We start from the raw sequence: 15,172 nt of genomic DNA, 5'->3' as shown, positions 1-15,172 counted from the left end.
TTATTAATTACTCCAAAGCAAAAGAAATTTATAGATATTGTCATTAAGCAAATGACATTAAAACCGTATTGGTAGAACAAAGAAACCAGACGAGTATTAAATCTCAACCAGTAATTTAAAGACTATTAGAGTAATAGAGGGATTGATTGATTTTCACCACATTAAATTTATTTTTTATTATTTCAAACACATTTTTTTAATAATAAAACATAGAAGAACGTGATATAGTGGTAACGTGGTGGTAAATTGTTATTATATCGGGTTGACCTCTTTACCTAGAGTGGCCACAGATGATAATAAAAAGATGTGTTAAGTTTTCCCGCCTATAAACTTTAGCTATTACGAGGTCACAACTTTTTATGTTGACCACTAACAAGATAAAAGTTTGTTTTTCTGTGTTCAGTTTGAACAAATCTGGAAACTTATTTGCTTGGTAAATAATTACAACTTACGGTATAATTATCACTACTATTACTATTTCTGGTCACATCTAAGATCCAAGATTGTGTCCCTTGTAATTAATTCCGCCCATTTCTACCGAAGAACTTTACCTTTGCCTAATTTATCGTGGTTTGTGCCCGGTTACTAGAACTCGGAATAGATAAGGTTCCGGTGATAAATAATCAGTGATGGACTTCATTCAGATTCCGGTAATTTGAGTAGAAATGTCGCATTAATTGCAAAACCTATTCTTTGAATAGTGACTTGAATTTATTGTCTGAACACGTTATACTTTTGGGGTATAGACTTAATGATTTTTTTATATTGGGAACGCATCACATGCCTCTAGAGACTTTTATCCCAAGGGAAACCTTATCCTACCCATTGGGCAAGCCTGCTCGTAAAACTGCTTGCGGTTTACTGTAGGTATGGATTTTTTAATTTTTGATACGACTTTGTACACCAGTGAATTTATTATTTATAGTATAATTAATTATTGTTTGTACGCCATATTTAGGTTGACAGCTCTTTGCTGCATTTTAATAATTTTCGTTTGGAGAACCAATAATCAAATAGAAATTATGCATAATGGCTTTGCATTATAAATGTCATACGAAATAAATCTACAATGCAACGTTTTTTCCAATGAATAAACGCAAATCTGTAAATACTTGCTTTCATTTTTAATAATGCTATTCTATTTTGCCTAATAAATACCTCGATAAATTCCATCAAATAAACGACCTAAACTGGAATTTGCTTTTAACAGATTTATTTCACGAGCAAAGTATTTTAGCAAAAGAACAACCGACCCATGATACTACCGATTTATTTTATGTAACAGACACATTCAGAAATAATTCTTAACAAAAACGTAAAAGCGCCAATGAACTAATGGTAGAGATAAAAATAGATGTTTGTTGACTAGGGTATGCAGTCTTGAAGCAAGCAATTTTAATCTTTGAACAAAGTTCATCTTATTATTTGGTAAACTTTACTATAGTCGTTATTAAAGAAATACTTCTTGAATAAGTTCCTTAAATGAAACGAATTTTTCTTTGAACAAAGCAGAATTAAACGAAACTAATCAAAGAAGCAAATCTAGATTTTGCTTGTTCAAGAATCTCCTAAAAAATTGATTTTTATTTTCATCAATAAATAATCCAAAAATTAGTTTCGGAAACAAAGCAATCTTTTTAAAAATGACACCATAACTAAATTAAATTCACTTTTATATGTTGGTTTCAACTTTACCTCCGATCTTATTATTTAAATTTTACCAAGTAATTTGTTATTTAAATAGTACACAGCATTAATCTCATGTTTAAAAATACCTTTGTTTGGGGTTGTTTAACTTGCTAATACGTGCTAAAGAAAGTTTTGAATGCTGTAAGGGTGCTGATAATCCGATATTATCTTCAACATGCGATACACGTTGAATTAATTAATACACATTTTTTGTGGATTATAGTTTGGATTTGGGGCAAAACAATTAGCATATTACCGTTTTTAAAACACTGAAAACGAAGAAATAATCAAAATTTTTCATCTTTCAAAGTGTGACCTACACCAACTTTTAAGAAAAATGTAGTTGTGACTCATTCACATAAAATTTTCAGGATAAAAAATAACACCTTCCAACCGTGCGTAGCGTTCGTTTAGAATTCCAAAGACGATTTATTTATTTCCGTAGCTGCCGGTCTAAAAATAGTAACCAACATTTAAATTAAGAAAACTCATGAATATCACGCAAGCAAGATACACCTCTAGATAAGCATGCACTCAAGCAACTAGTTGTTTATTCATCTTTTGTATATGATTATAGGGAAAACCACTAACGCAATATCATAAACCAATAAATTCTTTATTCCTTTCTTACATTTATACAACTAGAACACAACAAGTTTTGCCATCAGTGCACCCTTTACGCCCTAGACTTAGATTTTTGGGGCAACGATCGGAACAACCGTGGTGGAGTTGGTGGCAGTTCACATCTTGCTCTGGAACTAAAAAAAACTATAAGTAAAAAGTTCAAACAGGGGTGAAAATTACAGTTTGGGCAGCAAACTGCACCGTCCTTTTTCTGGCCAGCACAGAGGCCTTTTTGGTCGTCACTTACTGAATGTGGACATTCAGATTGCAGGACACAATATCCCCCCACTTTGGCGCACGCCTCTTCTCTGTAAAAATTTGATTCTGCAAACAGAAAAGTTCAAAGAGATTTTTTTAATTACGATGCTTATTAATCTTGTTTCGTTGAAAATAATTGAACTTACCTATCGCCAGAGCGCTGGCAATAATGACACAGAAAGCAAACACAACACGCACCATTCTGTAGTTTTCCTTTGACGAACTACACCAACAGAAGTGGTTTCTTTGAGGATTTATAGGAATTTCAAGTCTGTAGGATTCCCACTTTTTGTTTATGAAATTCTTATCTTCAATACCGCGATAATTTTTCGCCGCTACTGACATTTGTGTCAGAAGGAGAGAAAGTTGTTGATACAATATTTCTGTCACACTTGGTCTATTTGCATATCCTCTTGATAATGTTGTGCAACTCGAAGAGGTAAATATGCATAAAAATCCACGCTGCTATTATTATTAATTATCCAAGGCGTTATCGGACGTCGTAACTTTTTATTTCGAAATGATTTTTATAATAGCCGCTGATAAGTTGCTTTGCTTTATATTTACATACTGAGGCGCGATAATACATTCGGATTGCCAGTCAAACGTACGAGACGATAATCGCTCGTTATTTTCAATTTTTAAATGCAATCAAGGAAACGAATAAGAAATGGGGTCAGCCGGCTCGAATCGTTCAAAATTTAAAGTTATCGATGCAAAGATGGACGAGTAGCTTTCAAATAACGGAAATTTTTATTAACTTTGGCATTTGAGAAAATATGTGTGCTACAAATAGACTAGTTACTTATTTCTTCAGAAAATGTACGACTTGTAAAGTTGTAATGTTATTTTTTCTAAAATAAATCATAAAAAAATGAAAAAGCAATGATTTGAGATTTTGCAGTACCTATCTAGGGTTTTATTTATTTTATTTTTCGGTGTATCCATCTTGTTGCATATCTCGTTAAACTATCCAGAAAACATGGAAATAAGATTAAATTGTTAAGCAGGAACAAGCCAGAGGAAATTAAACGTATTTTCTCTATGTATACGCACGCTTTGAAACACGTTGTATAAATAAGGATAATAGTTATTAGTCGCTTAGTTTCATCCAATTTCCAAGTTGATTTCACGCCTCAGGGGCCAAATATACGTACACTGAATTTAATAAAAAATAGGTAATATTTTTTTAAACTTATCGCCTTTCATTTTTCGAGAAAGTTTAAAGTTGAAGAAATTGAAATAGTTATAAAGTCAAATTACGTATTCCACCCCCGCAAATGATTCATCTTTGAATGAATTTATCTCCTCGCTCTAGCGTTAACACTAAAGTATGGAATTAAATTTTTTGTAGCAAATAAATTTGAATCCTTGAATGTGTGCGTGGATGTGTATGTGCTTCAATTTAAATTTACGTTGGACTTTTTAACAGGCTACTCCTGGAATTAGTTATGCAAGTTATACATCATTCCGTCCTCTATCTAATTAATAAAACTCGAAGTTTGTTTAACTTTAACAGAGTTTAACTCCGCTGGATTATAAATAAGGCAGTGAAACAATAAATAAAAGGATATAACGTGATGTTTCCTGAAACACCCAGATATTGATCCCGAGTTAGCCTAAATCTGTGTGATCCTGTGGACACCTTTGTCTTTATCAAACAATCCCCTCCGACCTTTGTTACTCCTTCTAAAGCCTGGCATTTCACAACGTTGAAAAATAATGAGTCAACCACTTGGCAATGTTTTTATAAAAAGCAAATCCTCTTAAAATCGTCGTGCCCGTCAAATATGTGGAGCATCGCAGAGAACAGGCAAAATTACTGCGTTCTAGATAAAATAATAACAAAATCTCAGCTGTTGCGAATCTTTTTATTGACTGCCGAAAGCTGTTGCCACGACAATTCTGCCTCCAACTTTTTAAATATTCCCAGAGATTTCATCATGTTTTTCTACCACAAAAGTGGTTCCGAGCAAGAATTTCCATTTTATAAAGCCAGGCATTAAAATCAGTTGATAAATTAATAAAACGCTTTTGCCATTTGTGAACAAAACTCATACATTCCAAATGAATAAACAAAAAGGGTGCAACCACTGCGTTTTGGGACATATTACGCTCGAATAATCGACGCTTGCCCTCATCCCCAGTGGTTGCGGGTAATTTTCCGGCCGAAATTTTGGGTGAAAATTCGCTGTTAACGAAGTTTCCACCATTATTAATTTTTAAAACGATAAAAACGGCAAAGCTTTGAGGCCACAACCGTAAAAATGAATTACTCAACAGTGAGTGTAACAATTCTTGATGACTTTCCGCAGTCATAAATCCAATTAAAAACAAATTACCTAATAAATCATAAAAGTAACACTGAAGAAATGTCACTACGAACAAAGAATTAAAACATAAATATTCAACTGCGCCACTTGTAATAATTAATTGATGTATCTGCTAATGTGCTTTGCGTGACACTTGAGCTTTATAATATAAATGTAGGCACTTTTTGTTGAAGAAAAATAATGCGATTAATTTGATGCATTTTGTGAAAGCTACAAAGTGTGGGGTTTTATTCATTACAGCAAGGTGATGGCACTTTGGCTGCGTCTTTTATTCATTAAGTGATAAATTGATGGGGAGCTCACGGTGGAATCAAGATTGAAGGGCGATTTTTCTGTTGCTATAAACAAGCGCTCTAGAATAAAATGAGTAAATTTTGGTTGTCCTTAATTAAAGACCAAAAGCATTTTCGCGTTCTTGAAACTTTAAATTAAACCACAATGTTTGTAGTTTATACACAGACATGAAGGCTTAAATTGCATTAATTGGTGTTTTCAAGTCTTTAAAATAAGTGGTAATCTGTAAGCTGGTGCGGGGAAAGTGAATAAAGACAATAAAGAAAAACTTAAAAAAGGCGTTTTTAATTACCAATTAGACAGATGGGGAGACTGATTTAAAACGAATCTTCCAGCTCTAGAAGTACAAGATCAAATATTTAAATTTATTCGACGAGTGAGTTCTTTACCTTCTTTTATTTTCTTCCAACGCAATTAATCTAGTTTAGAACAAGATATAATTCATAAGAAAATGCAATATTTAAGCACATAATCCATAAAATAGGCAAGAGAATGTCGCGAACACTGTTGGAATTAGTTTTAATCGAGGTTTTAATGATTTTCTCATGTTTTGTTAATAATTTAAATTTAAATGATCCCTTTTCTCCCATCACTTATATTATAATTCAGAGCCTTTCAATGTGCAGAGAAACAAACAAAAATTACTAGTTTCTTATAAACTTCACCATTTATAGTACAATGTTTATTAAACAGGAGTGGTGCTTTTATGAAACAAATGTTTGTAAAACACTTTAAATCACACATTTAACACAATATCCTTTCAAACTGTTTTCTTGAATTTTAAACGTATATGTGTTTATGCATTATTCAAAGCATTGAAAAACAAAAAGCAACGAGATGTGGAAGCAAACACAAGCGTTGTCATATTGTCGCAGTCTGCACTAACCAATTCATGAAAATAAAAAACCCTATTGCTATCCTTGGATAAAATTGTTCTTTTCGATCGAAAAGTAAATTTTTGTATTGGAAAAACTTCCACGGTTAAATCACGCATCAGTTAATTGAACGCAGGAACATTTTACCGAATATCCTGACCTGACGCCCCATAACTTGTTTATTATTAGAGATATTGCCTTTTTCTTTTTTCTAGATTATACACTAAAGATTATAGCTTACATGAAGTTATATTTTTTCAAATGGAAACCCTTAAAATTTGCATTATTGGACAAAGGTTTTAATACCAAAATAACGTGATGGCAGATATCGGTATCAATTTTATGAATTTATTTATAAATAGAAATAGATTTGTGCATTTTCACCAAAAACAGAAACTGAAACGATTTATTGAAAGAACACAAAAATTATCCTACAGTGAACATTAGTAAAAATATCGAAACAAAATGAAAAATAGCTACTTTTCCTCCTTCCTGGACAAGCTCACCGATCGGCGCCTCTTCATCTCCTGCTTCCTAACCTTGGACTCCTTCTTCCTCTGCGCTAGCAACTTATGGAAAGCCTGCAGTTGCATCTTCTTCTTCAAACTCCTCTGCTTCTTCAGCGCCAATCTCCTCCTCTGCCTTTGCAAACTCGTTGGTGTGACCAACCTCTGGATCTTCGGCGCCTTGAACCTCTGTCGCTTCCCTTCCTTCTCCGGAAGCGGTCGCTTCACCACGTACTGCCTCACATCGTCCTCCTTGCTCAAATTAAACAACTTACGGATATTCGAAGCCCTCTTCGGCCCCAACCTCCGCAACACCGTCACGTCGGTCAGCCCCGGGATATCGCGATCGCCTTTACGCACCACCACCAAAGACAAAACGCTCAAATTGGCATCCACGATGCATCCTCTCACCTAGTGATCGTTTCAAATTTGGAACATTTTTTCGAATTATTTTTCTCACCGATTTCCTGCGGCGTTGGCCGTCGCGCCGGGGGCGGTAGCAGGAGCCTCCTGAGAGCAGGAGACGGACGCGAGTGGAGGTGAGGACGCCCTGTTTCATGGGAAAGCCTTGTTTGTCGTTGCCTCCGGATATCCGCAAGATGTAGCCCTTCCATTGCTCGCCTAAAGGACTAGCGTCGATTTCCTGACCCATGCGTTTCTCGTAAAAGATGCGGAGTTTTGGCTCGTCGCAGATTTCGACGAGTTTCTGGCACCCAGTGGCGGGGAACGAAATGTTGAGTTTCATTGTTGGTTGGTGTTTAGCGAAAATGTGGCAGGAATAACACTAGAAACTTTAACTAGTTGATTTAACGGTTGCTATGGCTTTGTTTGACTTAAGCCAATGCGATTTAACATCATAAATGGGATGCGACCTCTGGTGATCACTTATGGTTAAAAATATCGTTAAATTTCTTTATTTTACTGTATTCAGCTCGATTTCTGTTGTCTCTATGAACTGCAAATAGCCCTTATAAGCTAAAGAAATCGATACTCTTGTTGAAATAATGAATTTAATTTCTAAATTGGATATGTTTGTTTAAATTGTCCGCGCAATTGGTTGGACTTTTGTGCTCTCTGTTGTCAAAACTTCTAATCTCTGGTGACAATTAACGATTGGCGGTAAATTAAAAACTGATTTATTTATTGTAGTTGGTTTTAGAAAATAAATAGAAACTAAATTTATTTTCGTCACGTGGTTATTATCTGACGTGTTATTCCAATTAATTCAATGACGCTGTTGTAAATCTATCCTTAAACTCGTAAGTATATCAAGTTTTCTGATAACTTTATCTGTTTTATTTGTCTTCAGTTGAAATTTCATTAAACATTTAGGATCTTTCTATGTCTTCTTTTCTTGACAACCCTCTCGAGTTGGTAAAAGCAAAATAAAAGTCAATAGCTTCGATTTTTGAATGTTTGATTTTTCCAATTTTTGTAAAATTTTTGTTGATTTTCAGTACCGGGAAGATTCATCGAGCAATAACTCTGGAACTTTTAGAGATAACCCTATGAAGTTTGTTATTGTTGGAAAGCTCTTTTCATTATCTATTTTTTTCAAAAAAGATCATTGTTTTCCGGTTAATAGTAGTTTACGTGAAAATTGCAAATAAAAAGAAAATTAAGTGAAATTTTAAAAAATTCATAACTAAAAAACTATCGGGAATTTATGAATTTTCTCGATGCCAAGCGATTCCCCGGATCATTTTACATAGTTTTGGACCTAAACAGTTTCTCATCTTCGAATAATTTTGCTAAAAATTGAAAAAATAAAAAAATTGAAAAATGTGTCCGAAAAATCTAAAATTTTGAAAAAAAAATTTCTAAAACCCGTCATCTTATTTGATAGATTTTGATCTGCTTATAGTTTCGTCGTAATCGCGACATAAAACTGCAAAAAGTGAAAATTTTAACACTTTTTTGACTGTTTTTTTTTTTGGAAATTATGTGACTAATATAAAAACCGTTTATTTTATTGAATTTTACAGCTCATTCTACGTATTATACAATTTTTCATGAGATTTATAGTTTTGAAATTTTTTTTCTAAATTTTTCGCTCGCACTTACTTTCATAAAAATGGTAAAAAAATTAAACTTATTTTAGCTCTTTTAATTGTCTATCTCTCTCAGTAAAACAGATCATTGTTCTCCGGCTAATAGTACTTTCCGAAAAAAATTGCATAGTGTACCTGAGACCTGTACCAATTTTCAGCTCTATGCGATTTTTTTGTAAAATGAAATGTCTATGTTAACCGGACTATTTTTTTACGTTTCCGCTTCATACTTTTTTTTATGTTGTTTTAATAAGAAAAATTGAGACAATTGAGAAAATTGTCAATAATTTTTATTGGAAATGTGTGTTACGTCACTCTTATTGACTGATAAAAGCGCTTAATAAAATTATAATTGCTGCCAACGGTTTTAGTCATCGACGTTTTAATGCAATTATTTACCACAATTTGGCAATATGTTACGATTTTATTTTCCACCAACTGCTCCACTGCCGTAAATGTGCGTTTTCTAGTTTTCCCAACAGCTAACTAAATTCGAATATAAAACGTTTTAAACCTTTTTATTGTATCATTGTTCAGTATAATGCTTTTACGTACATATCGCGTGGGGTGTCGTTACGGTTTCCAACACGTTGGAAATCCTAGATGTGGGTCGATCTACCCGACAATATAATTTATTAATCAAAAATCGGCGCATAGAAGAATCGACCGATACCTCTCTCGGGCAGGTTTATTTATATTAATAAGTTGAATGTACCTCATGAAAGTGGGTCGAAGGCTGTTTGAACTGACCTACCGCAACCATATGATTAGCAAATGACGATTGATTGTTAAAAATAAAATATAGATGTCACCTTTCTTAAAATAACTCTACCCACTTATTACTTAATAAGTATCTATCGACGTCATTGTTTTGTTACTGATTCACTTGAGCTGTGTGGATGTTGAAGAGTTAAATATTGAAAACATAAAGTACAAGACGCACGAATTACGTGGGCTTTAGTTATAACTTAAATCTAAACTAACCGACTATGGTTAATTTAAGTCGGCAGTGTTTACTATCGAAAGATTAATGATCGAAATAAATTTTTACTGCAAAATTATATATAGCATGTGTAATAAAAAACGACGCTTTTGGAAGACAAAGATGAAGCCAAATCAAACTGTTAATTTTTAACATAAACACGGGTTAATTTAACTAAATGATATACTGCTGTTTACTTTTAACTTTACTGCTTGGTGTTTATTTTGATTTGGGGATGAAACTGCATAACCACGTAATTAATAATTTATAATATTAATTTACGTGTCAATTGTTCTCTACAAGTAACAATACTCGTATTTACAATACGCTTAAAACAAAAAGTTTAATTTTGAACTTGGGGAACACGTCGATATTTCTCTTATCGATTGGTTGTGCCATGTAAACGTAGTGAGTTTCTACTGTGCTACTGACAGCTAGGTGGCGCTAAAACTTACAACAAAAACAAAATATTATTTTGTGAGGAAAGCAGACGATAGGTGGCACGAATAAGTTTTTCTTGAGATTAAATTCGTTTTTAAATAATGTGGCGCCATTATGCTTTCATATAATTTTTTTATTAGTATTCACTTCATGTTTTTCACCTGAAAATCGGAAGATAGACCTTTGTGGAATAATAATGAAAGCAATTTTCGATTCTTATTAGTTTTGTCTTCTAGTGTGAAAGGGTTAGTTGAAGTGGTCTTTACGTAAAAGCTAGGGATTGTCGGGTCGTCGTTAATTAACCAACGGCTTGAATAACATTCCAGTTTGGGCTAAACTTACAAGTTGTATTTGGTGGCAAAATGTTTATAAAAGGAGAGCTGTTTACATTTTAATGTAATTATAAGAAAAGAAGAGGACGCGGAGAAACTGCTGTAAAAATGATATTCATAAAGTAGATTGCAATATTATGTAAATGGGCTTTTATAAATATGCAGAGTTACTTACTTTCATGCGTATATGGAAGAATGAAAGTAAAATTTTATTATATTTTTTGCTAGTAAAAAAAGGCAGAGACTCAAAGCACAAACGACAGGATGTTGCCAAACTCTACTGTACAAAATGGTGAAACTGAAAGGTTTACAAAAAACGACACACATTTTTGAGCTCGTATTTTTGAGAAAATAATTATAACATATACATAAAAGCAAAAATTTCTTGACTTAATTTGCCAGTAATTAAGTGCGCTGGTGGTCAACACTAATATTTGCTTATCATTAATTTGTTATCAATGGAAATGAGGATTAATAATTGAGGTCACGGATGTGGAATAATACTTTCAACAGGGGGCGTAGCTCAGATGGTAGAGCGCTCGCTTAGCATGCGAGAGGTACCGGGATCGATACCCGGCGCCTCCAACTTTTTTTTACATTTGGTTTTAACTTAAAAAATATAAAATAAGAAATAATTGGACTTTTTCATGAGAAAAACTAATTAAACTTTTTTGCAATTTGTGCAACTCGTCGTGTGTGAGTAATCTGTATGGTAATTGTGAGCCAGACAGTTGGAGAATTTTTTTATTTTATAACACAATGTTGGGGATCAACTTTGTATCTATTTAAAAATCATGGAAAATTCACATAAACGAGACATAAATTATTTTTGAGAAATCGACCTGTCGACAGAAAAACATCTTTACCTGATATCCTGAATTATCGCAGTCTGCAAAGGCATTCAGAAATAATATATTTATTTTTTGATACTTGGTGTTTGATATTTGGTCACAAAAATGCTGCTTTATTTCGAAACTTTTTCTCAGATCGCAGATCTGTTTATTTACTGCTACTTTCCAGCATCTCTCAGAAATATTCTACATTTCGTTTTTCGAGCCATTTGAGACTCTGCAGTGTCTGCACCTAATCGAACTCACCCAATAAATGTTTATTCGAGAACCGAAGCTTTGTAAAGCGAAACACAATCAGAGCTTTGAGCTTTTTCTCATCTTTATCTTAGTCGTTGTCATAAACACAAACTTGAAGCATCATCCGGTTTAGTTTTTAGCATTATTAGGAAAATTGAGAAAAAAATTCGTTTCGGATCAGCTTTAACAACCGCACATAAATCGGAATTTTCGCTTTGGCCTTAAACAATACACCTTGTTCCTGTGATATATTCTTGCTTAATCTAGAACATGTAGGTTACACTATACGTTTCCCCGAAACGACATTATCAGATTTACGACGGTTTACAAACAGTTCTGTGTACTTGTATTACCCGGAGGATCGAAGTATATTTGTACAGGGGGTGAAAAAACTCAAAAGCGAGTGAATATTTATTTGATCGCTGAAAATGTGCTGAACGCAAATAAAACGTTAAAATCTTAGAAATTCGGCAAATTTCTACTAATTACTTTCTTATATTCACTAAAAATTACGTCAGTATTCTGCATAATTCCTATCATTAATCCAGTCTGCTGAAACTAAACGTTTCAGGAAATGGAGCAGGATCGTTGCTGCAATTTCAGCTGGAACACTTGAACACATCAAAATCATTGATTAACGTCGTTATTTAATCAATTTGTTATGCCATTCAAATTTAATGATAATTTCTTTGCACGTGTTAGCTCAACGAGCAACAACTACTAGTTATTATCCCCAACTCTCAATCTTTTATAGCCGCCCGAAAATACAATTAAATCGAATTTCCGCATCCTTTAATTAACGTAATTAGCAAAGAAACTGGGTTAAAACTTGGGAAATTGTTTATTTTCATTCTTAATTTACAAACTTAGTTCAGCTCCTTTCTTCGATAATCTACCTGTTGCGCTCCATCTTCTCGTAACATGTAAGTGCACAGGTATTGGTCACGGATTTCACCTAATACATTACTTAGGTGAAACTTCACGCCCAGATTTATCTCCGTCTTTGATGGTTTCATCTCGGCACCTGACGGAAATTTGTATAAAGTTGCGTTTTGATTAAAACTGCAAGTTGTAAGCATCCGGAGTTTAAATAGTTTTCAAAGAAGCATGTTATATGAAAGACATTTCCGGGGAAGCTTATTACTTCTTATAATGAACCTTCCAGAAGTTGGGATTTAACGGAAGTTTGTAAAATATCGCGAGCTAATTTTGCACTTGTGGCAGGAAAAGTTTGATATTGAATTATTATTGAGACGATTAATTTCGGTTTGCTTTTCTGTTGTTGTGTGTACTTTGTCTGATGGAATTTCAACAAAAAATATTTACTTCAAATATTTTGAGAGAAAAGGGCGACACAAAACAAATATTTAAAAATTCTCATTGATGTAGAAGGTCAAGATTTTTTTTTATTCAAGATTAATTTAAAAGTTATTTTCAAGGTTTCCATTCTATCAAGGAAACTTGTAATAATTGATAAAGTGCAAACTACATATTTGACCACAGGTGTAATCCGGCTGTATAATTAAATTTCTATTTGCTTACACAAGTTCAACAGTGTTCTGAACAATACGCTTTTGTGATTTGCTGCTCATTTAATTCTAGATTGTAGTTTCAAGGCTTGGTTTTTAGATTACTTGCCGCTTTCAAGTGGAACAATGTAACTTTAGAAATGTGCTTTCGCATTTTCGTTTTTTTATTCCAATACTTGGAAATACCTATAACAATCAGAGAGTAAAAAGCACTTATCGTTTAAATTCTATTTTCTAAGACAAAAGTTTTAAAATCTCTCTGTTTCATGTTTTATTTCAACATTGATACAAATGCTTGAAAAATCGACAAATGGGTGTAGTATTGAATGTTGTAGTTGTCTCGTCTTTGCAAGACTTCCAAATATCGATGATATATTGCTCCTTTAATATTCTCTCTCAGCTCATCCATCATCAAACGAGTTTTAGAAAAAATTTAACATCACACGCACTTTCAGGAAAAGCTGCTGAGTAATGTAAACTGTTTTTACCTTTTTTCTGTCGTGTGATCAAGAAGTTGCAAGAACTGCATATATTGTTATATTTAATGAAATGACAAAGGTGAAATTACGAATTAGTTTTAAACCATATTTAACTCAACAAATTACTTCAACATACTTTATAAGGTTAATAAAAAAAGTTAAATAGGTTTTTTATCATTAATTCAGTCAGAAGTCAGAATGCTCTCTTATGTCTTTGTTGAAAATATAATGTTAATGATGTTTTTTTTAAGAAGGGACGAATATTGACAATAATGAATTAGATTTTTTAAACTTATATCTTGAAGATTCTTATGAAAAATTTTCGGGTAAACTTGAGATATTCACACTGTTTCAGTTTTTAATAAATGCTTCTTCAAAGACCACCACGAAATGTAAATATAAATCATTGTTAAGTTGATAAGAAGCTAATTTTTAACAAAATATGTTTCTTCTACATGAACACAGCAGGAAAATTAGACGTTGTACCTACATAATGTACCGGATTTTCATTTTCCGCTAGAATGAAAGTGGTATGAGTTGCTAGATGAAAGTTCTAGCGGCATATTCGGTTAGCTAAATTGGCGCATGTGAATATGTTCTTTAATTAAAATAAATAAAATAAAAATAACTTCCGTATCCTTCCTTGTTGATGTGATATTAAAACACTTATTTTTTTGAAGATGGTATTTTAGGATAATTTGTCGCGACGTTTCTATTTTTTTGGTAACATCTTCAGACAAAGAATTTTATTTGTTATGCACAGTTAGGTAATTTATTCTTTTTTTTTTCTGAAAAACGTTAATACATAACATATCTAACAAAAGCAATAACAAACAAAAGTATCTTAATTACAGAAGTATCTTAATTGAATCACAATGTTGATGAGAAAGTGGAATGTTTTAAATTAAAAGAAAATAAAGGGAAATGTTTACGTTATTTTAGTCGAGAGGTCGTATTTACTCTGTAATAATTAAATAAAATAAAAGGTTAAAAACGTCTTGAAAAAATGCAAACGAAACTTACAAGCTTTCGTTTTTTTTTCCAATAACTCAAAAACTGAAAATGATAGATCAAATTTTCTTTTAGATAATTGTTTAGCATTAAAATGTGCAACTTTGCCCTAATTTATTGTATCTCTTGTAATAAAATTGAGATTCCAGTGGTGAAGCTCGAACATAGACATCCTGTATTACTCCTATCATTATATTACATCTGTGTGTAATAATAAAATAAAAAGTGGAACTTAAAAAAATTAACCACGACTAAACAAAACCTGCAACGTGTGTTGATTTACTTTGAATATTTTAAATCATATTACTCATTTCAAAGATTAGTTTTAAGCGATAAAGGGAAGTTTGTCCGTAATAGGTATTTATCCACTTAGCAGTAAAAAGTTAATATGTAGCTAAATATGTTCTAAAGTCAACATATAAAACTTTAACCAACCTAGCTGCGCTATGAAAATATATGCACCAGTAAAGTTAATTCTATTCCTCCATAAATCCCACACGTTTAATAAAACAATTTAGTGTCGAATTTGTATCCATTTTGTCATATTCCCCCACACAAAGCTTCTTTTTACGGCGTCACATCAAAGCTCAGGACCAAAAAGCCCCAACTATGAAAAGCGCCTAACTCCGACCAACTTTGGAATTCGCCATGAAATTAGTTCCTCTAGATTATCTTCAATC

The 15,172-nt window shown here is 32.8% G+C and overlaps 1 protein-coding gene and 1 non-coding gene across 2 annotated transcripts; one reads left to right on the top strand and one right to left on the bottom strand.

Moving 5' to 3' along the window:
• Positions 1–2,286: 2,286 nt before the first annotated feature.
• LOC100142559 (small ribosomal subunit protein eS6) lies at positions 2,287–7,445 on the bottom strand. The gene is made up of 4 exons (XM_001815057.4): positions 7,040–7,445; positions 2,718–6,990; positions 2,494–2,637; positions 2,287–2,447 (listed from the first exon to the last, which is right to left on the bottom strand). Exons 1-2 carry the CDS (start codon positions 7,322–7,324, stop codon positions 6,550–6,552), a joined length of 726 nt encoding a protein of 241 aa, XP_001815109.4. The 5' UTR covers positions 7,325–7,445; the 3' UTR covers positions 2,287–2,447; positions 2,494–2,637; positions 2,718–6,549.
• Positions 7,446–10,897: 3,452 nt separating this feature from the next.
• On the top strand, positions 10,898–10,970 carry TRNAA-AGC (transfer RNA alanine (anticodon AGC)). The gene has a single exon. It is a non-coding gene; the product is annotated as a tRNA-Ala (tRNA).
• The last annotated feature ends 4,202 nt before the right edge of the window (positions 10,971–15,172 follow it).

Source organism: Tribolium castaneum, chromosome 1 (genome assembly GCF_031307605.1).
Source record: "Tribolium castaneum strain GA2 chromosome 1, icTriCast1.1, whole genome shotgun sequence".
NCBI lineage: Eukaryota > Metazoa > Arthropoda > Insecta > Coleoptera > Tenebrionidae > Tribolium > Tribolium castaneum.
The sequence above is the reverse complement of the archived record's forward strand: the minus strand, read 5'-3'. Positions and strand labels throughout refer to the sequence as shown.

Excerpts from the sequence above, each read along its gene's own strand:
- LOC100142559 (XM_001815057.4), bottom strand. The coding sequence starts at position 7,324 with ATGAAACTCAACATTTCGTTCCCCGCCACTGGGTGCCAGAAACTCGTC. Across the intron at positions 6,991-7,039 it reads GCCAACGCCGCAGGAAATCG|GTGAGAGGATGCATCGTGGA; the intron begins GTGAGAAAAATA and ends AACGATCACTAG.